General features: G+C 40.6%; 3 protein-coding genes across 12 annotated transcripts in view; 2 read left to right on the top strand and 1 right to left on the bottom strand.

The window, feature by feature from the left end:
- Positions 1-910: 910 nt before the first annotated feature.
- On the bottom strand, positions 911-8,447 carry MRPL32 (mitochondrial ribosomal protein L32). The gene is made up of 3 exons (XM_030871192.3): positions 8,284-8,447; positions 6,798-6,979; positions 911-4,390 (listed from the first exon to the last, which is right to left on the bottom strand). The coding sequence occupies exons 1-3, from the start codon at positions 8,411-8,413 to the stop codon at positions 4,136-4,138; spliced, it is 567 nt and encodes a 188-aa protein (XP_030727052.1). The 5' UTR covers positions 8,414-8,447; the 3' UTR covers positions 911-4,135.
- A 157-nt stretch (positions 8,448-8,604) lies between these two features.
- Positions 8,605-19,031, top strand: PSMA2 (proteasome 20S subunit alpha 2). Of its 2 annotated transcripts, XM_030871189.2 has the most exons (8): positions 8,605-8,693; positions 12,305-12,381; positions 13,419-13,551; positions 14,981-15,103; positions 15,834-15,915; positions 17,424-17,497; positions 18,605-18,662; positions 18,750-19,031. In XM_030871189.2, exons 1-8 carry the CDS (start codon positions 8,653-8,655, stop codon positions 18,864-18,866), a joined length of 705 nt encoding a protein of 234 aa, XP_030727049.1. In that variant the 5' UTR covers positions 8,605-8,652; the 3' UTR covers positions 18,867-19,031. The 2 variants fall into 2 exon arrangements, with proteins under 2 accessions (XP_030727049.1, XP_069902366.1); XM_070046265.1 differs by lacking the exon at positions 14,981-15,103.
- A 4,555-nt stretch (positions 19,032-23,586) lies between these two features.
- Positions 23,587-23,923, top strand: part of C9H7orf25 (chromosome 9 C7orf25 homolog) — a 324,697-nt gene continuing 324,360 nt past the window's right edge. For 8 of the 9 annotated variants that reach the window (XR_009565153.1, XR_009565151.1, XR_009565145.1 and 5 more), the window contains exon 1: positions 23,587-23,822. The gene's annotated coding sequence lies outside the window, so the exon portion shown is untranslated. The remainder of the gene's footprint in view (positions 23,823-23,923) is intronic. The other variant, XM_030871188.2, reaches the window with a different exon arrangement.

Genomic DNA, 23,923 nt, shown 5'->3' with positions numbered 1-23,923 from the left:
CATCTATTTCAGTGTGTGTGCCAGGAAAAGAAACGCTAATCATAGACCGTAGAGTCCCAAAGCACAGATTTAGTGATATTGAGGGACTAATCCTGTCCCTGAAACATAACAACTGCATATGGGAGGATAGCAGTAGGGATAAGAATTAGTTCTCTGAGGAAAGTGTTAAAATGATCTCCATACCGGGGATGTATGCAAGGCCCCTACTCTTTGTACTTCTTTTGAGAGGAAATCTTGAGTTTAAGTCATACCACACGAATTATGAAAAAAATCATTCATATATTAAAAAGATTTATCACAACTTCTTTAAATAGAGGTCATTCTAAATACCTAAAATATTTTTGATTTACCAAAACTTACAAGGAATTTGTATATATACATATGTTTGTGTGTTTGTGTTGATCACATAAAGCAAAAATCCTCATGTATCTGCATGTTTCATCTGAGTTAAGGTTTTGAATAAAGGAATTTGAAGAGAGAGGAGACATGATTAGACCTGTTTTGCAAGGATTCTGGCTGCTGTGTTGGGAATAGACTACAGGAGATCAAGGTGGTGGCAGGGAGACCAGTTAGTGGGGTACTTTGGTTTTCTAGGCAAGATGATGGGGGCTGTGATCAGGGCAGTAGTGGTGCAGGTGGTGATGAATGGTCAGAATCTAAGTATATTTTAAATGTAGAACCAGTGGGATTTGTGGATGTGCTTACAGATTGGGTGAGAGAGAGAGACAGAGAGAAATCAAAGTCAAGGATGACTGAGCAACTAAGAGAATGGACTTGCCATAAACCGAGACGGAGGAGATTGTGGTCGGGGTGGGAGGGCAGGGAATAGTAGGACCTGGAGAGAAAAGATTCTGAGTGTAGACACTGAGTGAAGACATCTGTTAGACATTTGACTGGAAGGCCAAGCATAGTAAGTCTCCTACATACGAACGAGTTCTGTTCTGAGAGCACGTTCGTAAGTCCAATTTGTTCCTAAGTCCAACAAACGTAGCCTAGGTACTCAGCTAACACAATTGGCTATATAGTAGTATACTGTAATAGGTTTATAATACTTTTCACACAAATAATACATAAAAAACAAACTAAAAATAAAGAAAACATTTTTAATCTTACAGTGCAGTACCTTGAAAAGTACAGCAGTGCAGCACAACAGCTGGCATCCAGGGACTGGCATCAAGTGAACAGGCGAGAAGAGTTACTGGCTGGAGGAGGGAGAGGAGGTGGGAGATGGTAGAGCTGAAGGATCGTCAGTAATACGAGACGGAGGGCAAGCTGCGATTTCACTCACGCCTGACGCTGATGGAACGCGCTGATGCATCTTTGAAAGTTCGAAACTTGAAGGTTCGTATGTAGGAGGCTTACTGTACACAGTTGAATATGAATCTGGAGTTCAGGGGAGAGGCCTATGCCAGAAATTTGGCCCATCCCAAATTGGAAGGCGTCAAGATAGAGTTGCCGTTTAAAGCCATAACAGTGTATGAGACCCCCAAGAATGGAGCCTTGGGCACTCTCAAGAGGTTAGGGGGAAGAGAAGGAATCAGTAAGGGGGTCTGAGAGGAAGACTCAGTGAGGTGGGACAGAGTGGGCCCAAATGGGGATGGGGGGGTGATGCGTGCTGAGGAGGGCGTCACAAGCTCTGCTACACGTGGTTATGATTTCAACAAACTGAGGGGTGGGGTGTGTACCTCGCTGTGTTGGGAGGTGGGCACAAAGACTGGGACAGATCGTGCGGACACCAGAGCGGGTTTCATTAGGAGTCTGGTTTTGATCAGGGAGTTATACGATCAGAAGTGTTTCAGAAACCAGAGTGTGGCATTGAGAAGCATATACTCCATAGCGGTAGAGTAACAATTCTTCACTTTTCGCTTATACACTGTGCATTGCTTCATTAACTATAGTGATGTATTAATTTTGTAAGTGAAAAACTATTAAAATGAATGAGAAATACGAGAAGGCTGAAAACCAGTAATTGGAAAGTGCATTGTAACAGCTCGGAAAAGAGATGATTAGGGTTTGAAGGAGGACCCTGGCTAGGAGATGCAGTGAAGTCAGACGCTTAGACCTTCAGCATCTGGCAATCTGCTAGGAACTGGCTAAAGGAGACAGGAAGATGGAGGGGACTGTCACCAAGCTCAGAGGGGACATCACCTCCTGACCCACCTCTCCCAAACAAAACTTGGACCCCTCCTTCCAAAAGTAATCTGTCTTAACATCTTGATGACGCAGACAGGTAGGGATGAAGTTCATCTCTACCGTTCAGAACATGAACGAATCGGTTACGTAAATGATTTTATTCAAACTCATGTGTTTTCTTTTTCCTGAGAGTAAAAAAAAAAAATGGAGGTATTAAGTGATATAATCTGTTATAAAGATAACTTTGTGGGGACAACCTCTTCAAAAACAGTGATAGGCACTTTCCCTAATGACATGGCTTTCTGACATGAACCAGATATCTGGTTTTGCTAATTTGGGGATGCATTTGGTGTTTATCTGCCCATGAGTAGCAAACAGAAAAGTGGACCTGCCCACACATTCTCATTAGGTTCATCTGTGTGGCTTTCTGCTAAATCAGTGGACAATGTTACCCAGACATACACTTGGCAATCTGTTAAGAGAGTCAACTGAGATGCTGAGTAGGCGGTGGAAGACTCAGGTGTGTACTTTTTAGCCTTAGCTTCCAAGTATACCTACCTGAAGTTTGACACTAGGCATTTCTAAGGCTTGTCAGAGTGAAAAATCAGTATCTGCAGAGGATTGCCTTAATAAGAATACGCAGACAATTCCTCCAGAATTTGTTTTTTTTTATGTGTGGGTGGAGCTAAGTCTTAAAGAGCTATTTACTGGGACTCCGGTACTTTGGAAGATTTAAGGATTTGCTCTCACTGAATTGCACTCCGATAGATCATCGATCTGTACTGTACCACATGACATCGATCATTTTACTTCTAGGAATGTTAACATGGATGACCCCATCAGAGTCCTCATGAAGTCCCAGGGGCAAAACTTACCCTAGGCCTCAATACCAGGATAGAGGTATACTTCTGGATTATGTCTTGTGGAGACTTATCAATGGACGTCCTTTTCAAGGCAAAGCAAGTTCAGGGTTGAATTCACTGCCTAATTCTTGTAAGTACTCAGGCTACTGTAGCATGCATTTTGTTTTGAATATATCCCTGGGCTTTATCTTATTTTACCCATTAATTTTCCATTCAACTGTAATTCTCTTACTTTGTGTTTTAATACGCCACCTCACTTTTATCATTTTTTTCAGCGAGGCAGGAAACAGCAAACCTTGGACTCAGGGTAGACACAGGAATGGGGGAAGGAGACGGAAATATGAAATGAATTGCGTTAAGTTAAAAAGGCCATTGCTATAGAGAGAAATATGATGAAATGTGAAATAAACTAAAAGGTCATCCTAGAAGGAAAATGCAAGGGCAACCCCCTCAGCACATTTTCTGTGTGCTACTGAATTCACTCACATCTCCTTTAAAAGATCTCTCTCCCCGGACTACAAATTACAGCTCTCATGAGCCATCTAATGAATTCTGAATGTCATCTTGATTTAATGCGATCAAGAACTACTTCTAAGTAAACGAACATGTCTCCTATAAGTGCCATACAGAGGCCATTTTAATTTGCTGAAACAAAAAACGAAAAAACCAAACAGAACGAACTTTTTCTTCCTGCTACATCTACCATCTTAAAAAAGCGATACCCAGAATTTAAATAACCTATTTTCAGGTGTTACTTAAACAAAAGCATTTGTGTAAGTATTCTTGTAAGAAAAACCAGTGGCAAACAAACAAAACCAGAGCCCAGACGCATAATTCTGGCTGCGAATTTTAAATTAGGTTTCATTTTTCTGTCCTGAAAATTCTGTTCACTAAAACTTCATAGTATAATAGAAACAGACACATAAATCCATTGAGCCTCCGCATAAACAAACATTTTCAGACTTTACTCCTGATGCATTCTTCAAATTACCCGCAAAAAACTAAGTGCTTATAAAGAATGTTTTAGGCTATGCTGATGATTTAAAAACAAGCACACAACCAACATAAAAACAAAGAATCTTCCTCTTTTTCAGGAGAAACGACTTGTGTGAAGTTATCCTCTAGAAACATGTTTGCTGTCAATTCTGGGTGAACCAGGATGGCCGCTTCCGTTCTCGCTCGATGATCCTCTTGCCCTGGTCTTGCTTGGAGGGTGTCTCCCCCAAGTACAGCACCATGGTCTCCACGGTAGGAGCCTTGAAGGGGCCTCCCTCTTGCTTCCCTATCTGTCGTCTGATTTCCGCTGTCTCTTTACGCACCTTCTCATAGCAATAGCCACAGAGGACGTGTTTCTGTTTCAGGTGACCGCATTCAGGACAAACGTCTATATTGTTCTTAAAAAAAACCCAACCAAACAAAAACATTTTAACAAGACGCAATATAACGCACACATCACTGACAGGAATGAGGCTTATATGTAAACTTTCTTGGAATGTCCATGCCGCACAAGGTCACAGGACCACCCAGTTCAACCTCATTTTAATAGGGAAACTGAGGACACACATTGATTTGAATTAGTAGAAAAATTGGGACTAGAATTCAGGTCTACCGACTTTGAATCTGGTACATTTTTACTTAAATACAACAGTCTTATTATGTGAAACGGTACTCCATTCCCCCATCCTCAAAAACTAAACATCTGATAAGGAGCCCATCAACACATTGGGGTGAACCACACAGCCAGCATCTTAAATAAGACATCAAGGTAAAGGGAATTGACTTTTTCTTTCAGTCTATCTTGGGAAGAACAAGGTGATAAGCACATTACAAGTTGGCTTCCCCTGGTCATCAGAGTGTAATTCAAATTCCTGTATGGTATGTGGTGTGAGTTTTCTTCCTATAAATTAACACTGATTATTCCTTAATGTAAAACTCCCTATATATTACAATTTGAGGGTTTCATGAGTTTTATATGTCTACCCAACTTTAATAAGACAATTCTAACCTCTAAAGAAGTCCTTTCATTGTGTTCTAAAGGTAGGTTTGAAATATAAAGAAAAATAGTAAACGGGAACATCAAAGAAACTCTGAGCACTTCCGAAGATTAATCTACAAACATCTGTGAGGCAGACGACAAAAAGAACTCCATTTTCTGAACGAAACAAAAAACCTTGCAAATCATTTGCCTCACCGACTTCTCATCTTACTCCAATACCTGGAAAACTGGATCGCACATCCATCTTCGAGGTATGGAAAAAATACCCACCGTCACTTGGTGCCCTTTTCCTAACAAATCCCTCAGCATAACACACTATATGTAGCAGAAAACAATTCACCAAAGGAAATTAATGCACAAGACAAGAGATATTCTTTTCCCTCAGAAAAAACAAAGTCAGGGAAGTCATGTAACAGATCACATTCCTAAACTCTTAAATTCTCTCAACCAAACTGTATGAATTATTGGTGCCTTAATTAATGAAGTATTTTTCAGTTGCACATCTTAAATCTGGTCCCAACTGTGACTCAATAATACTTTAGAGCTTAAGTTCTAAGGGTTTGGTTTAATACTGAACGTGGAGGCTCATGAAAGTCCATTTTCTGTCCTTGAGTTCCATCTGTACTGCCCCATTGCTGGGGAATGCCGTGGAGTAAACAGGAACTCAAATCACGGCTATTAAAGCCATAAATTAACAAATCAAAGGTAAGAAACGCTGGGCTTCCCTGGTGGCGCAGTTAAGAATCCGCCTGCCAATGCAGGTGACATGGGCTCGAGCCCTGGTCCGGGAAGATCCCACACGCTGTGGAGCAACTAAGCCCGTGTGCCACAACTACTGAAGCCCACGTGCCTAGAGCCTGTGCTCCACTACAAGAGAAGCCACCGCAATGAGAAACCCGAGCACCACAACAAAGACAACAGCAACTAGAGAAAAGTCCATGCGCAGCAACGAAGACCCAACACAGCCAAAAATAAATAAAATTTTTTTTTTAAAAAAGGTAAGAAATGCTAAAATTTTTGTTACTAGATCAATGAAGAAAGTGTACCCATGGGACATGGTGGGGAGGGTGAGGAAGAAGAGCACTGAGATCTAGAACTGTCTGAGGATAGGAACACACACAAAGTTTCAAGAGAAGAATGTGACTTCAATAGGAGACTGCTAGGGTTCAAATCCTGCTTCACCTTTTAAGTCTGAGACCACGGGCAAATTCTTTTTGCCTCAGTTTCTTCATCCTAAAACTTAGCAAAACAATATTTACTCTGGAGGATTGTTGTGAGAATATGATGAGAAAATTCATGTAAAGCGCTTAGATACATCATTAGCACTTAATAGATATTAGCTATTTTTATTACTTATCTAAGGATTTTCCTTCACAGTACCTTATTGGATACAGTGAAGAACAGAATAAATCTGTAAGGGCTAGTAAAACCCCATAATCGAATAGATCTACGCTTCTGACTTTAATTTTAGGGTCTGCCATAGTTAAAATGTTTATTCATATATGGTTCAAAATCACACAGCTCAGGACTGGCACAGCTCACAATACGAAAGTCACACAGACTCTTAACAACCCAGTCCTCTGTCCAGACTCTAAACTCCCTCCTTGACTATGTTCCTAAGACTTAGGCTACAAGACAGTAGATACACACACATACATAACGAGAATATTGTATTTAATTTAGGCCAGAGGAATGTAGGCATGTAAGATCTGAAAATAATTCACTCATGGGTTATGTGAATAAACCAACAGAATATGCGGTGGTGGACACGAGAAAAAGCACACCCACAAAAATCACCATCTTACCTTAACTTTAATAAGCTTATGAGGGTTTCTTCTCCTACACCTGTTAACTTCAATGCTGCGTCTGTTTTTGGGAGCTGCCATCCAAAAGATGTTCTCCAAAAAGCTGGAAATCTCCTTACTGCCATTGGTATCATTTGCTGGTTCTGTAAACATAGCTGGACCTTGGACCGCTAATGCTGGTCCTACAAAACAAACATGGAGATACAGAATCAGTTTCTAACTTCTAAATGACCATTTACAGGTATCATTCTCCTTAACAATCAACAATGATATATCAAAAGGCACACATAAAATATTACACTCAACAGGCATTTAACAGGAAACCTTAGTAGCTACTGAAATATAGTAGAGCTCACACATAATTTTAAAGAACACAGAATTTTTCTTAGTGGCATCTGCTTAAATGAATCGGTTAAATTCTACCAAGAGTTTCTCATAATACAGAACTCAGGGGTTTAGTAGTAAACATGAATAAATCTAAGCTTGAGATTTCCAAAATCCACTTCCTACTGGCACTGAGATAACTGTTGATTGCCCTTTTATATTACATTCAAATTGGGTTAGCTCCTCAGTCATATCCTGGTAGGCCCTTTAAGTCACTTCGTTCTTCATAATATTTAATCTCAATCCCCGTCAGTTCTCTAAGGAAAAGAACTAGCTCATCACTCTTTGTAGAATATTAATTGATTTATGTGATCATCAACATTTCACTTTTGTTTTTAAAATTGTTTATAAAATCAGAGAGATTCCTTTACCCTCTCTTTGCAATATTCCTCAGACTTGCAACAGTTCTTTTGACTTTAGGAACTCTTAAAAATATACAAAGCTGTCTAACACTTAACAACTTGTATTCCTTGTCAATATATCTAAAAGTATTGCTACGCATAGCCTGATGTAATAGCGCAGGCTCTGGAAGGTCTGTGTGACCTTGAGACCTTTCTGAGCCTACTTCTTCAGTTGAAAAGTGGAGACACCTAATGGGATTGTTGTGGAGATTATCTCAGGAAGCACATGTAGGCTTTGACCTATAGGAGGCTCACGGTTCAGACTGCCTGGGTATTATCATTATTACGTTCGGGATACCTTGGAAATCGAGTGGAATGTAAATGTCAAAGCATGACAATTTTAACAACCAAGACATTTCCCTTTAAAATCACTTTCCGGGGAAAACATGGGATCCGGATTCAACTTCACAAAGCTCAAACGCCACAGAGAGCAAATTGCTTTAGGGGGTGGGATGACTGGAAAGGAAAGATAAGAGAATCTAGATAGTGGCGTCCCTTGATGCTAAGTTAATGAGCTTTGGCTACATTCTGTGTACGAATGGGACGATCAGAGGACTTTTTTTCCTGTTTCTAAGTAAGTGAAAGTCCAGGACAACGTCCCCTACGCGTGGCCGAAGATCAGGACGCGGAAGCAGGGCAGAGCACGAGCGGTGCCCACCACTCTGCCTGGGGTCCCCTCCCCACCACCCCTCTCCACGTACCCCACTGAGGACTGGGAAAGCCTGGCCGGCTCTGCCGAAGTTTCCGCTGCAGTTGCTCCCAAAAGTTCCGGAGGAGTCCCTGGGCTGCGGGCCACAGCAGAACCTTCCGCATCAGCATGGCGGGCGCCATCTTGCTCCCGTAAACCACGCCCACCGAACCGCTGGGTCCCGCCCCTACCTCGAGCATGCGCGCACACACGCAGAGGCGGGCAAACGCGCACCTAGAACTACAACTCCCAGCATGCCCCTGAAGCGTCTCTGACTTTCCTCCAATCAGAGAGAGGGAAAGGAACGCGCGGGGAGGGGAAATGAAAAGAAACGGGCCGCAGTGCGCATGTGTGCGGAAGTGCGCTGGGTCTTCGGGTAAAGATGGCGGAGCGTGGTTACAGCTTTTCGCTGACTACATTCAGGTATGGAAGGGGCCCCGGAGGTCCTCCTCGTAACCGAGGTTGCAGGAACTCTGCTGACCCGGTTTTTACCGTCATGGTCTCTGGCTTGGTGCTTCCGGAGGGCCCAGTAGGGAACGGGGGTGGAAATGCCACTTTGCAAAGTCATTTGCAGGGCCCTCCCGCGGCCTGGGGAGCCGTAGTGCCTGGGGTTCGTGGGAACGCGAGTCGGGGGGTCCGGGGCGACCTTGACGCTGCTGGAGGTTGAGGCCCTCACCCAGGGATTTTCTTTAGTTTTGGAGATTAGGGAAGAAGGTAGCTTTGCATTAGTTGTCTCCGGGTGTCCCGTTCAGAATTCAGGATTTCCTTCCTGACCGAAGTAGGCCTGATTCGGGAGTTTCTGGAGCTCGGAATCTTGGTCAGACCTATGGGGGGCCCTTTTTCTCGGAAAGCCCTAACTTTACAGTTTGGTCCGGGTCTTAGTCTCCATTTGGCACTAATGTCTCTCGAAACCTCTTCCCGCTTTCGTTTTCTTTGGTGCCCCCACTGGAAGCTTAAGGACTGAAAGTGAAAGCGTTATTTATCTTTCTATTCTCTAGTCTTTGTAGGCGCCAAACTACTAGGCTACATTTGCGTTTTGGCTGTTATTTTGGGAAGGGGATGTATTTATTTAAAAAAAAGATTGTAGGCTTTTTAAATTTTAGAACAGGTAGATAAGTATATTTTTCAAAGTAAACTTGAGTTAAGCTATCATCATTCCCAATGTAAGAAAACCGTCACCAAAGGATTTAACAAATCGACTGGGGAAGGATTCAGTTTGCCCATTTTCCTACAGACCAGTGATGCCCCGTTTAATTAAAATGTATTCTTACCTGACTGCTGAAGGCGGGCCGCATCTGACTTGTTGAGGACTTTCTGTGTGGGTGGAGCTTAGTCCATCTCTTTGGGCTACCATCTGTGATAAATGTTATCTCAACACCTTACAGATGAGCTAACCACAGCTCAGGCAAATTAAATAACTCGTCCCTGGTCATAGGTGAGTAGCTGAGTTAACATTCAGACTGGGTTCTTTCTGACGACAAATTTAATACACTTTCCATTACTGTGCGACGTCTTCTTAAAATGCTAAAATACCTTTCTTTTAATAAAAGGTCTCATCATATACAACAATAGGGAGCAATGCTTGCCAGGTAGTCACTGTTCATATTCGTGAACAAAGCAAACCTGGACCTTTATCTTTAAGAGAGTGTAATCCTAGTGGAGCTGAAACATAAAACAACCATATGTTAGCAGGGACTGAATCTTTCTATAATAAATTTCCTTATTAAAACACACTCTTTTGTTTTTTAACATGATAGTGCATGTCTGTTTTAGAGTAAAAAATTTGTTTCCAGCCTGTTGTACTCAGAGTTAAACTACTAAAGGTGGAATGACAAGAGACTGTACTATAGGAGGTGTTCTTGTGGATTACATTTAGTTGGGGATATTGACAATAAGTGGATAATCAAATGGGTGCCTACTAATGCATTCTGAAGAATGTTTTTCCTTTACTCAGGAATTTTTATCAAGAGAGGGAGAAAGAAGGAACAAAACTTTAGATTGGGTAGTCAGGAAACACCAGTGTTCTGGGGGACTGAAAGATGAAAGGGAGCCAACTGTTTGAAGATTTAGGGATAGAGAGAGTTGCAGACAGAGGGAAGAGCATGTATGAAAGTGCCAAAGTTGAGAAGGACCGAACTGATAAGGCCAGTGTGTTAGAGTATAATGAGCAGAGAGTTAGCATGGGTCAGGCCAATTTTGCGGGGCCCTGTAGGCCAGAGTAAGGAGCTTTTATTGTTAAGTGAACCAAGAAGTTATTATAGCATTTAAATGGGGAATGGCATGGTACAAAAGTAACTCCGGGTGGGGGAAGGGAAATAAGAGTGGAAAAGATGAAAACTAGTTGGACGGCTATTTCAGTCAGTTTCAGGTAGAGATGCTGGTGCTTTGGAATTGGGTAGCGGCATGATTGAATACAAACATGGTTGATAGCTCGGTGAGCTCCCAGGTTCGTGAGCTTTCATACAGAAAGATGCGATGACAGAAGTGTACATGTGTGATTATGGCAGCGGAAGAAAAGCTAACTTTTAAGTTTACCTAATCCTTTAAAATGTCCCCAGAGGTATTTGAACTAGGTATTGAAGAATAATTGAAAGCTGGATGGACCCAGAAAGTCATGATGTGATTATCGAAATAGGGACCATTAAAGGAAAACAAGTACAGCCTAATTTAAAAAATGTAAATGCTTATTGCTGTTATTCTGCTCAAGTCAGCTAATTTTGTCATTTAACAGTCTTTAAACTGCTGCCCCTAGGCTTATTCCTTAAATAGGTCTAGATGTGTGTCTTGTCAGTCAAATGAACCTGGTCATAGGCTGTGTGTTGGAGTACTGACTGAACAGAGCTTACACTTTGTAAATGTTGAAAAAATAATTCAAGTATGATGAATCTTAGCCAAAGAGGAAGCATAGGACAGTATAGGTATGAGTGTGTGGGATTCAACCTAGTCTGGGTGGTCAGGGCAGCTTCCCTGAGGACGTGACATTTCTACTAAGGATTAGAGGATGACTTGGAAGGAGTTCACCAGACAGTGGTGAAGTGCATTGCAGACAGAGGGATTAGCTTGTCAGAGGGGTTTTTGAATGTTGAGTAGTTGTGTGTCTGGAGCAAGATGGGATGGTGTGAGTTGAGACTTGAGTGACAAAGAGAATATCTATAATTTTGTGAAGATAAAACAGATGACCTTCTGAAACTGAAGATTATATTTTCAGTAGTAGACTGGAGATGTGGACCTAGCTGTGTGTCACTTTGGACAAATTACTTTTCATTCAAGGACTTTGTCAATAAAATAGAAAGGTTGGTGACGTTTATAGTATTTGTTCTAACTCAACAGCTAGGTTGAAATAAAATGTGACCTAAAAAGCCAGTTTGGGCCTAGCTAGTAGCATTTGGCTGCCAAACTCATGGAACCAGAAATGTTAAGTATAACCAGCTCATGGCATCTCGAAATAGTTTTGTATTATATAGCAGATACTTTGTTGTGACTGATATCTAGGTTTTATGTCTTAGGCCATGTTTGCTTTATAAAATGTTTAACTCCACCCACATGGATTATTTGCTGTTATTTGGTATTTAACAGACACATACCTGTTCTTAATAATATTACTTTTTGGTATTTGCTTGCTGCTAATTTTGTGCCAGGAACAAAAGGCATCACTTCATTTAATCTTCACAACAACCTTTGAAATATTCATAGGTAACTACTATACTCCTATTATCCCCTTTACAGATGAGAAAACTGAGACACAGAGAGGTTAAGTAATTTGCCCAAAGTCACAAGGTTGGTAAGTGGTGAAAGGCAACAGTAATGATGCTGCTTTAAGGGGCAGACAAGAAAAAGCAACCTAAGGAAAGAGATTAGTGTTACACTATGAATAAACTTAGTTTCCGTACAACTTCATGATAAATTTTCGAAGCCCAGCTATTCCTTGATGCTTGATTAATGGATTTGGCCTACTTACCTGCCCTTTCTCAGAGGTGTTCCTCTAATAAGTATTTGGGAATGTGAATTTAGCAATACCTTTGTTTCTCTTTAAGCCCATCTGGTAAACTTGTCCAGATTGAATATGCATTGGCTGCTGTAGCTGGAGGAGCCCCTTCAGTGGGAATTAAAGGTAATTAAATGCTTCATTCATTTCAGATTCCTGTTATTAGTTGTCATAATGTGTTCTTTTGGAATTAATAGGTAATTAATGTAAAAGTAAATAGCTGTGGCAGCATAATTTTTTAACAGTTCTTTTTGGGTTGTTTTGTTTTATAAATTTATTTATTTATTTATTTTTGGCTGCATTGGGCCTTTGTTGCTGTGCGCGGGCTTTCTCTAGTTGCAACGAGCGGGGGCTACTCTTTGTTACGGTGTGCAGGCCTCTCACTGCGGTGGCTTCACTTTGTTGCAGAGCACGGGCTCGGGCTCTAGGCTCATGGGCTCACTACTTGTGGCTCGCGGGCTCTAGAGCGCAGGGTCAGTAGTTGTGGCGCACGGGCTTAGTTGCTCCGTGGCATGTGGGATCTTCCCAGACCAGGGCTTGAACCTGTGTCCTGAGTTGGTAAGTGGATTCTTAACCACTGCGCCACCAGGGAAGTCCCAACAGTTCTTTTTATTAATCTACAGTATTTTGATGTTTAAAGAAAGTAATAAGCCAAAGAAGATGAATATTTTTTTTCAGAATAAATAACCGCACCTTTATCTATTGTGATAACCCACAAATAGTTTTTCCTATTCAGAAAACTGAGTATTCTTTTGTTTTTTTCCACTGATTATGTATCACTGTTCTCTGGCAGTTTTTTTCTTTCCATAACTTAGAAAAGGTTAATCATAAGATAACTTATAAAAAACATATCATTGGTTGTAAAATTTCAGATTATAAGAACAGTAGGCCAAGTAGGCAGAATTCCATTAGTTTAAAACATATGGACTCTTTCTTAAGAAAAGTTGTGTAATACCTTTAGCTGAGGGACTTCTTAGTGCAATCCAGATGACCATTGAGGGAAAGTTGATTTACCTTTCCTTGGGTAATTTTAATATAGAAATCCAGAAGAAAAGCTTTTATAAATAAGAAGAAATAAAGGAGTTTGGCTGAAATGCTTCCGCAACTAGAAAACTGTTGAAGCAGAGTCTTTAAATAACATTTAAGTCTTCTTTTTTTTAAAGCTGCAAATGGTGTGGTCTTGGCAACTGAGAAGAAACAGAAATCCATTTTGTATGACGAGCGAAGTGTCCACAAAGTGGAACCAATCACCAAGCATATAGGTTTGGTGTATAGCGGCATGGGCCCAGATTACAGGTACCTTGTACCCTTTATTCTTTTTCTCACCATCTCATGAATTCCTTGTAATCTATACTTTGAGGAGAAAAATCGAAGGATGTTTTTCCTTTAATCTCCCAACTTCTCATCGTTGGCAGCTGAACTTAGTTTGCTAGTATGAGACAGACTGGGGCTTATTTGAAGGAGAAGAGCTCAGTGCCACTCAGTCGTAAAAGAGGAGATGGATACTTACCCCTCTCATCTCTGTTCAGTGGTTTTCCCTTCTGATCATAATACCTCTTCTACCATCCAAGGGCTCAGCAAGGGCTTTGCTGTTCTCTAAATGTATTTTAAAAACAACAAAAGCAATACATGTTATAATAAACTATATATTTTTAAAGTTGTCAGACAGCAAAAGAAAGCATACCATCCAGAGTTAACCTCATTTTATTTATTTCTGTTTTTAGCAAAGGGACAGAATTCTCAAAAGGCCACTGAAAGTTGTGGAGTATGACAGCCAGTGTGGATCCAGATGTTTATATAATCATTCCTTTGATATTTCACAGGAAGAGAGTAATCCTGTTACATCAGGGTGCCAGCAGGTTTAAAGAGATTGGCAGCTTTCTGTTTGTCATTTAAGAAGCAAAAGGAATATTATTACTTCATTCTTGAGTTTGTGGAGTAAGATAGGTAGAGCCAAAATTTCATGAGTTAGAAAAAGCACCAGTGTCACTGGCATGTGATCAGGCTTCACTACAGTGGATCCTGTTACCACTGCACGGAAGGGAGACTGCAGTGTACTAGCACTCACAGAATAAACTGACACCACAGGAGTATTGTTCAGAGGGCTAATGTGCAGAGCTCAGATTAGCACACGAGCAGGTAAAGGTAAATCCTGCTTCTCTTGCTAGTATATTTAATTGTTACACTTTTGACAAATTTTACATTTTTTTAAGTTATAATTAGTTTCACGCTGTTCATTCATCTCTGGAAGGTACCCTTTGAATTCCAATCTGTGGAACAAGATTGAGGCAGAGTGAGAAACATATGCCTGAACACGTGTGTGTGTGCGTATTAGCGTGTTGCCTGGAGTGAAATATAAAAAGGCAAGGTGCCTGCCCTTGGGATAAGGGGCGCACAATCTTGAAGACGCTGTGGCGAGATATAAAGTTCTTGTATACGCTAGAGCCATGGCTGCTAAGCTAATGGGTACCCCCCAGTCCATAGTTTCCTTCCTTTTGCCTTGTTCTTGTTCATCTATGGTTTGTCTCCTCAGTGATGCTCTGATATTTTCTTGTAAATTAACCATAATCAGATTTAAGAACAAGACTGGCTTAGAGCGAAGAGCTACTATTAGAGATACATGTCAAACTTGTGCTATAGGTATATGCCTACAGAAGGAGAATGAGTCTCTAGATAGTAAAGCATCTGAATTTTAATTAAATCTTATTTCTTTTCTGTTTGTCAGAGTGCTTGTGCACAGAGCTCGAAAACTAGCTCAACAATACTATCTTGTTTACCAAGAGCCCATTCCCACAGCTCAGCTGGTACAGAGAGTAGCTTCCGTGATGCAAGAATACACCCAGTCAGGGTAGGTTGATTTTATTACTTTAAATGTGTCATGAATTAGAAAAAAAATCATTTTATGAGTAGACATATTTTTTTAGAAAGGGCTTAGTATTCCTATATTTCCTTAATCAGTGGAGAAAATCACTATGATGAACACTTCTGATCTTAACTGGACCCGAAATATTTTTTTAAAGAGAAAATGGGAATGTTTTCTTGCTGTTCGTATAGTAGCAGAAACCAACTTCTAGATAAAGTCCTTTTGCTAGTAATTAAAACATTTCTGTATGGGCAGACAGTCATTGCTGCTTCCAAATTTATCTTCTAACCAGAAATGATTGTAAGCACATGATGAAAGCAATAACTCTGACACATCCGTATTTATTTAATTCCAGTGTTCTTCAGCTTGGGTGTGAACACGGATGAGGTAGCTGCTGATTTGTAAAGCCAGTGGAAAAGCTGCGTTTGTTGAAATGTGTCATTTTGTTAGGACACTGTTACTCCACACTTATTAACCCTGATGTTTGTATCACTCCATTTACCAAAATGATTTGACTGTCTTTTCTCAGTACCATAAAGAAAATTCATTTTGAATTGATTTGTGTAGAATGGTGTTAAATACTTTTTAAGGAGCTTAGAAGTCTAATTCGGTTTACCTGATCACTTGCTTTACTTGAGGGTATTAATAAATTCTTAGCTTAGGTTGACTTTAACACCATGAAGATGGCAAGTAATTTTCATTTCTCTCTCTTCAGTGGTGTTCGTCCATTTGGAGTTTCTTTACTTATTTGTGGTTGGAATGAGGGGCGACCATATTTATTTCAGTCAGATCCATCTGTAAGTATCATTAGATGTATTGGAGGGATTTGTCGAAGGGCTCTTTGAATATCTAGTAAAAATAGAAGCCATAAAAAGCTTAAAAATTAGAGTATTTTCTCTTTTTGTTTTTCATTTGGGCTTTAGAAGTGGTGTATATTCACTTGCACATTTAAAATGTTGGTAATTCAGTCTTCTGATAAGGAAGCCACTTTAGTTCTGCCCCCCGTGTTCTTCTGGTATGTTGCTTGACTTCACATACTTTGAATGATTAGTTGAAATAGTTGTTATCAAGTCTCTTTAAATCTGTGGAATTCTTTTACTTTTAAAAAATTATAATTAAAGGTAAGGGTCTGGGTGGGGGCAGTGCCCTTGGCAGTCAGTTTAATCTTGGGGCTGACTTCAGTGTGACTCTTCCTGTACAAATATTGATGTCCATCTTGAATTCGATGTTTTGCAAAATGGGTGAGTTGTCTGCTCTAAAGCAGAAGATTGGTGTTCAGGTTAGCAGGTGTCTGTAGAGGGTACCACTCCTCCACGTGTCTCACATCTGTCACTCATGTTTGCTGTGAGGAGACCTGAAAGAAAAAACTCGTGATTAGAAACTGATCTGTCATAGTTTATAGATCACTAGATAATGGCAAGTTCACTCAATTCAAACTAGCTTTGTAATCTGAAAAGGCAAAAAAAAAAAAATTTTTTTTGGTTGTTACTTAAATCAGAAAAATTAAGTATTTGGGGAACTTTGACAGTGTCTGCTACCCCATATCCGAGCTTCTGAAGCTAAGTGACATGCCCTCTTACCTCCCTTTCCTGGGGGTAGCAGAGCCAGCATCACTGGCATCCAGCTTTCACCTTTTGCCCTTTTCCCCCTGTTGTGTCTAAAAGGCAGTCGGTTCTTTTAAAATAGGTTTTGTCTGTTTCTTTCAGTGTCTGTGTGTATGTGTGTGTATGTATTTTTTCAATAGATGAGTCATGTTATATAGGACATACTGCTGCTGCTTTCATTCAACATTAGATTACAAAATATCAACACCTTTGAAAAATTTTAATGCAAAGCTGTGTCTTTTTAATTTATTTGCTGCTGCTGCTGAAGAACTGGTCACCATTTTTCAGATATATATGACAGATTTCTAGAGCCCTTCAGTCCTAGTAAGCTACAATATTATTTGTGATTATTTGCTCTGAGTCAACCTCAGTTTCTTTTTTTTTTAACATAAATTTTGTACAATAAGTTGCACATATTTCAAGTGTACAGTTTGTTGGGTTTTTGATGTATGTAAATGCCTGAGAAAACCATCACTACAGTGAAGATGCTGGACTTCTCCATAACCTCCAAAAGTTTCTTCATGCCTTTTTGTTATTTATCTCACTAACGTATTTTATGGTGTATTCCGTTGCATTCCAGTAAATATTTTGTGACCTTAGAAGTTAGAGACGAAATTATTGAACTGAGACATAAATGTCAGCATCCTAAGTAATTAGGTTAATGATTTAAAATGTTCTTTTCCTCTTCCCTTCCTGACTAGGGAGCTTACTTTGCCTGGAAAGCCACAGCAATGGGAAAGAACTATGTGAATGGGAAAACTTTCCTTGAGAAAAGGTGGGCTTATAAAACTAGATTCATTAGCAAACTTACTTTACAGTTTTCAGCTCTCTTTAAATAATACCATGAATCTAAACAAATTTGTTGTATGACTGTGTATTCAAGCCTATTTACCTGATAGAACAAACAAACTTTTCTCTACTCTGGCTCCCCAGCCTTCAGTATATTAAGTGGTAATATTCATTTCTTACGAACTTCTCTTCCTGCATTCTCATGCTTTTTTTCCTAAATATTATTTTTATTTTTTTACTTCATTTTTCCTACTATCTCAAAGAAAAAAAAAAAGACCATTGGATTTGGAGTAAAAAAATTGGGGAGGAAAATTTTTAAATGATGTAAGTGATAACAGCTTACATTTTGACGATTACAAAAAAAAAAATTGTGAAGCCAAACCCGGTGTTGATGGTGGATTAAAGTTGTGATGTATGTACTTGATAAAAAGCGGGGCGATGTGTAAAAATCTGTCCTGCCAGCACAGCAGACTGCTTTCCCTTACTTCCAGCTGTATTCTAGACTCAGCATTATTGTAGCCCACCAAAAAATGTCCTACATTTTGAATGGGAAGAGTTCGCAATTGATTTTAACCACCAAATGAACCTTCTCAGTACATTTTCACATAATATTCATGTTAAGATTATTTAAAAATCTTAGACTCGGGATTAATTGGTAAATTTAAATAAGCTTCGGATTTTAAAGCAATTTTTTTTCCTTTTACATATTAGTGAGTCTTCCAAACATAAAAAACATAAGAAATTTTAGCAGAAGTCTGATTTCTCTGCTTTATTTTTATAAATTGTTATAATATTGCCACCACACTCTGATTGTATTAAAATGTTTATACTTAAGGAAGTTTCCTAAAATAAACTCACGTTAGGGTTACACTCTTCGTGATGTCGGGAATGCACACCAAATAATTGTCAATTTCTTATCTGGGGGCAGCTAGCTCCGTGAGGTGACAAAAAGAATTAATCTGTAACTTAATATTTTTAAGAGTGTTTTAGATGTTTAAGAAATCTTACGCTGTTGCTATCATTGTGTTTACATAGTCATAAATAATGTTAATAGTGCCGTAAATCATTGGGTTTTTTTCAAAAAATTCTTCAGATATAATGAAGATCTGGAACTTGAAGATGCCATTCATACAGCCATATTAACCCTAAAGGTTAGTTCAATATCTAACAGTTGGATTTGTAGTGATTGTATAATTAACTGCTTAGAAAATTGAAATTTTTCCCTCCCTCTTGATCAGGAAAGCTTTGAAGGGCAGATGACAGAAGATAACATAGAAGTTGGAATCTGCAATGAAGCCGGATTTAGGAGGCTGACTCCAACTGAAGTTAAGGATTACTTGGCTGCCATTGCATAACAATGAAGTGACTGAAAATCTGGAATTTCAGATAACCTCTCTACTTAAACATGTTTAAAGTATGTTTTTGTTTTGCAGACTTTTTGCATACTTATTTCTACATGGTTTGATGGACTGATGTTTTTAAAATGAGACTTATAAATCATAATAAACCGTTAAATTCAACTTCCTGCTTTTTAGGAATTAGTAAAATTTTAACATAGTTATATCCTGCTTTTCATCACAGTTGATTTCTGGAAACTACAAAGCAGAATGGTGAAACTGTCTTTAGTCCTCATGCAGTTTGGGTTAAGTCAAATCTTGTTACTCTCTTTGCTGTCAGATGTCTGCTTCAGTAAAGCAAAATGCTGATTTCGGTAAACATCACTGCTTTTAGAGCTGGGAGAATCTGCAGACTTTCGTGGATTCTGAGACAAGGTGGAAGCATAGATGTTTTTCAGGCACCGTTCAGTGTGTGTCAGTGAAACCCTAGCATGCTCTGTGAGGTTGCGCTGGAGCTGCCAGGAGTGCTAAGCCAAACAGTCTCCTATAGGAGATATATTGTGTACATACGTAAAAAATGGTGCGCTAGTTCCTGTTGGTTTTCCCATCGCAAGTAGGTACATGTATTTAAAAAGAGCCCCCTAGAATCTACTAAATCTTTTTAACTCAAGGATGAACGTGAGTGCTGGAAATAAAATACTAATACTTAAATGTCAAAATTATGGCTTAAGTCTCTCCCTCGTTCATGTAATCTCAGTGTAATCAGAACCTTCACTGCAAATTAAGGCTCATAGAAGCAAGCAGATAATGGGGTACCTGAAGCCTGTTTTCATTATATGTGAAGGCATAGCACTTAGTTTTCTTTTTTTGTTTTTAAGGCATTGTAGGATAAGAGAGATCATGTCATTAGTCTTGCTCACAGAGCATAGAGTTTATGAATGTCACTGTTCTTACCAACAAAGAGATCGCGGGCATTTCTGTGATTTAAATGTGGCTCTAAAGATCTTGATTATGATCTAGCCAAGTTTAGGCTCTTTAGGCAAGAGCCTTATCTTGGAGCATGTCTGTCAGGATTCCCAGTTTTACCCACTGTCACTGTAACACCCCTGTAAGTGGCTGAAGCGTTATGATGGGAGATGGGAGATACCAACTTGACCTATTTCTAGACATTTGTCTTGAACGCCTCAGTTAACATAACAGTCTCTCCTCGTCGGCTCTTGGTACCTTGTGAATCCAGCACGCTAGAAGGTGAACTGTTAAAAAGGAATGGTTTTTGGAGTTAGGTCTCAACTCTCCCACTTAACTGGCCAAGTGACTGCACAAAGTAATTATCTCAGAGTGTTTTCTCAGGACTAAACTTGATTATGCAAGTGAAAGGCCTGGCAAGGTTAATGGTTAAGTACCCCATAAGTTTTAGCTCCTTTGAATTTGCTTAGGCTCTCTCTAATGTCTCATATTAAGAAACCAGAGGAATGCCAAAATTCTACAAATCAAAGAAGGGAAGAGTAAAGGCATTTTTATTTAGGACAAAAAGAAAGCAACGTGGAGGTTCTTATTGAGTGCTAACACAGTAAGTCCTATGGAATAAAGAAAGGAAGAATTAGCTGAAGCAGATCTGTGTCCAGGTTCTATTCTTTGCCTCTTTGCCCCATTAAGTACAAAGCCTAGCCCAGCTGAAGCTGCCTAGAACTCCCTTGGTTCTCAGTTTGTTCTTTCCATTGACCTAAATTTTCTCTTGTCCCCTTTTGTTCCATTTCTTGGGAAACTCAAGTTTTTGGTCTGACAACCCATTATGCATCCCTGAATGTTCTCCAACTCTTCTGTCATTTCTAGCCAGTGGATTCTAGCTTCTTTTAATCTTATTTAAGTATCATAATGCTCCTAATATACAGTCCCCTCTCCATTTTTGGTCCAATTTTTTTGTATCTTCTCTTAAAAAATTTGCTTCCACTTGTTTTCCTCTTCCAGTTCCTCAACTGAACCGTGAATCCAAGTTTGCAAAACAATTATTAGCAGTGAAACATGGAAATGTTTAAAATTCACACATGGGGGGAAGAGGGAGTTGAAAAGGAAAGGGAAATAAGGAAGAAAAGTAATATTGATCTTTATCCAGTGCTGGCTTATTGGGTACTGATTAGGTGAGAAGGGTGATCAAAGGATTTTTCATCTATTGTTCGACTATGTTCATGGACTGAAACCGCCAACTCTAAGCCTTAACTTCACCTCTTTATCACGCGTCTCCTTGCTGATGTAGGCAAGCTCTGAGCCCCTGTTGTAAAGAAACACAAGCTGATACTCAATGAAGTGCCTGAGAACATGTAAGAGTTGGTAACTCCTTTGGTTTAGAATCCTAATTTCCTGAAACCCAGTCCAGTGGTCCTGTATTAATGTCACGTTGCCTCACACGGTTCCTTCAGTTCAGACTCCTCCCTTGACCCTGCTCTCAAGTACCTTATTATCGAACCAGCAATACCTGCCTGCCAAGTAAGTGATAGCTTCCTAAGCATGAGCCTATTTTAAAAGTTAGATAACTTTTAACACTTGATCAAAGGCCCTGTCCCTGAGTTTCATCACTTTTCCCATTTTGAGTATTCCATCAGGTACTCCCATATTTCAAAACAGTAGGCTTATTGTGGTTATTTCTGGATTCCTGAAGGTCAGCCATCATATAACCATTTTATTCTGCAAGATGAGAATTTAGAACTCTTATACCACCCTCACTTCCCTTCTGCTTTAATTAGATCACAATGTTTAGCATAAAAGATTTTTATTAGGGGTATGTAAGTATACTGTGATTGCTTTTCCTCACTTTTTTGCTTTGTTTTCCCTGTAGCTGTCACTAATTCTTGCCAGTTCCCCCCTAACGGGATTGCAAAACCCTCTGCACAGTTTTCCTCACTGTCAGATACAAGGTAATCTGACAGTTCTCACCCAACCCTTCGCAGCCCCTCTCCCCCAGCACCATTCCAAGAAGTTTCTTGAAACCCTCTCTTTCTGCTCTAATCCAAGCTGGTTGCGTCTTTGAAACTCTTTCTTCTCCTCTTGTCTCTTGATTGGCTGGGTTTAAAAATTCTAGGTTAGAAAGAAATGTCTCCACATTTAAACTCCTATTAATTGGATACTGGAGCCTTTTGTTTTTGCTATATTTTTCACCTATTTTTTTAAATCTACTTTTTAGTAGATTTTTACACTCTTCTTTTCTATTGATGTTTTTAAGATTTGGGATATTTTTAATTTTGAAGAACTCTTTCCTATACTCCATTATCTCCCCTTTAAAAACAATTCTTCTTTGATTTATGGCTGAAATATCTTCTATCTGAGGAGGCTAGTTAAAGATATTTAAAAAAAATTTTTTTGTTGTTCTGCTTTCTGTTTCCTTTAGATTCCAAACAGAAAAATGTTTGGAAGTGCTGTGTTTGTGAATCCCAAACCTACCTACTGGGGGATGCCGAATATCAGCACCTATAAGCCATTTCTCTGTGGTCTTTCATTTGCTCTGTTTCTGCAGAGAAAAAGGGTTTGAGGGAGAGGGTGATGAGAGGAGTGGGACAGGAGTGCCAGCGTTCCGTGAGGGGCAGAGAAGGGGCCGACAGCATTTTACTGTTCAGGACGAAAACTTAAACTCTTTTCATAATGTGTCTGGAACCCCTCTGATTCCCTGTCTTCAACATCATAAACTCGACTTCCGCCTGGGGAAGGATGGGTAGCTGTCCCAGCTCCACAGGACGGGAGAGAGGACTTGGTGTCTGTTCCTTATACAACATGTAAGCAATGCCCATTTTCAGCCCCTCCTCACTGCCTCCTTTCCTTCCAGGCATCTGTAGTCTACTAACTACTTCCGCAGAGAGGCTTCCTGGCTTCAAATAACCTCTCTCTGGCGGACTTAACTCTAAACCATATCTTTTAGGCTCAGAGGATTGAATAAATATGTTGAAAAGCACTTGGAACAATGCCTGCCACATAATAAGCATTGAATAAGTGTCATTATTGCTCTTTGTCTTGAAAAATGTATCGACATATCTCATGTGCAATCATCTCTTGTTCTTTTTAGTCTTGTGGGTTTATTCCTTTCCTGTCATTTAAGTAAGGTTTAGGAAAGGAGCAGGCAGACATAGGATTAATTTTAAAGTCCTCTTAAAATTTTAAAGTTAGCCTTACTTTATGGGTGACTCTGGACACTCTACTAAAGCTAATATCAATTTCCCAGCCCTTCAGAAGCCAGCCACCGATCGTTTGTCCTCTTCAGAAAGGCAGCGCGTCTCTAATATGACACTTTCTAATGGAGAGCCCGTGGTGGCTCAGTGGCAAGTGCTTTGGGGTGGGGTCGAAATCCCAGCTACAGCACTTAACAGCTGTGAAACCTTTGACAAACCTCTCCAGCCAGTTTTCTGTTAAAATGAGCCAAACTTTTTCTAAGACGACAACCACTGTCTGGCACTCGTAGGGGTTTGAGCTTGATGGCAAAACGGTGTACTTGACCCGCGGAGAGGAGGTGGGCGCGATCGGGAGGTTTTCTCCACCAAAATGCACCGACTGCCGCCCCAGGCAAAGTCTAACCATGATTAGATGCTAGGATACGGGTTCAGCCTGCCTGGCACGCTGGGGATCGAGTGGCTGGTGCCCCAGTGGGAGATCATCTTTCCTGGGGCCAGGCGGTCGCGCGCCCCGTACTCGCCTCGCGGCGGGAGTGGAAGAAGCCTCTTCCCTTAACAAACATGGCCGCCGCGCTAGCGTCAGCCCCGCTCTGGAGGCCGCGCTGCCGCCTGGGAATAGCGGGCTCGGCGTCACCCGGCGCGGGGCCACGTGACGCGGGAAAAGCCCGAGGCGGCGGGGCTGGCGCAGGCGGAGCTCGCGCCAGCGGAGCAGCAGCTGAGGCCCTGGTGGGGAAGGGGCTGCCCAGTGAGGTTACTCGACGGGTCCCGGCCTCGCGCGCACGTGCCCGCCTGCTCGCGCTCGCGGTCTTGGGCGCTGACGGTGAGGAGCCGGGGAACGGGCGAGGGGGTGGGGGAGCCGGGCGCCCCTTCCGAGGCCGGGAGGGGGTTGGGCCGGGTCGGCGGGTCGGGTGGCGGGCGCCG

The sequence above is a fragment of the Globicephala melas genome, chromosome 9 (assembly GCF_963455315.2).
Source record: "Globicephala melas chromosome 9, mGloMel1.2, whole genome shotgun sequence".
Taxonomy (NCBI): Eukaryota; Metazoa; Chordata; class Mammalia; order Artiodactyla; family Delphinidae; genus Globicephala; species Globicephala melas.
The sequence above is the reverse complement of the archived record's forward strand: the minus strand, read 5'-3'. Positions and strand labels throughout refer to the sequence as shown.

Coding starts and splice junctions, on each gene's coding strand:
- MRPL32 (XM_030871192.3), bottom strand. CDS start 8,413: ATGGCGCCCGCCATGCTGATGCGGAAGGTTCTGCTGTGGCCCGCAGCC. Junction 6,980..8,283: donor CTTTCCCAGTCCTCAGTGGG/GTACGTGGAGAG, acceptor TTTGTTTTGTAG/GACCAGCATTAGCGGTCCAA. Junction 4,391..6,797: donor ATAAGCTTATTAAAGTTAAG/GTAAGATGGTGA, acceptor GTTTTTTTTAAG/AACAATATAGACGTTTGTCC.
- PSMA2 (XM_030871189.2), top strand. CDS start 8,653: ATGGCGGAGCGTGGTTACAGCTTTTCGCTGACTACATTCAG. Junction 15,104..15,833: donor CAAGAATACACCCAGTCAGG/GTAGGTTGATTT, acceptor CTCTCTCTTCAG/TGGTGTTCGTCCATTTGGAG. Junction 15,916..17,423: donor TATTTCAGTCAGATCCATCT/GTAAGTATCATT, acceptor CTTCCTGACTAG/GGAGCTTACTTTGCCTGGAA.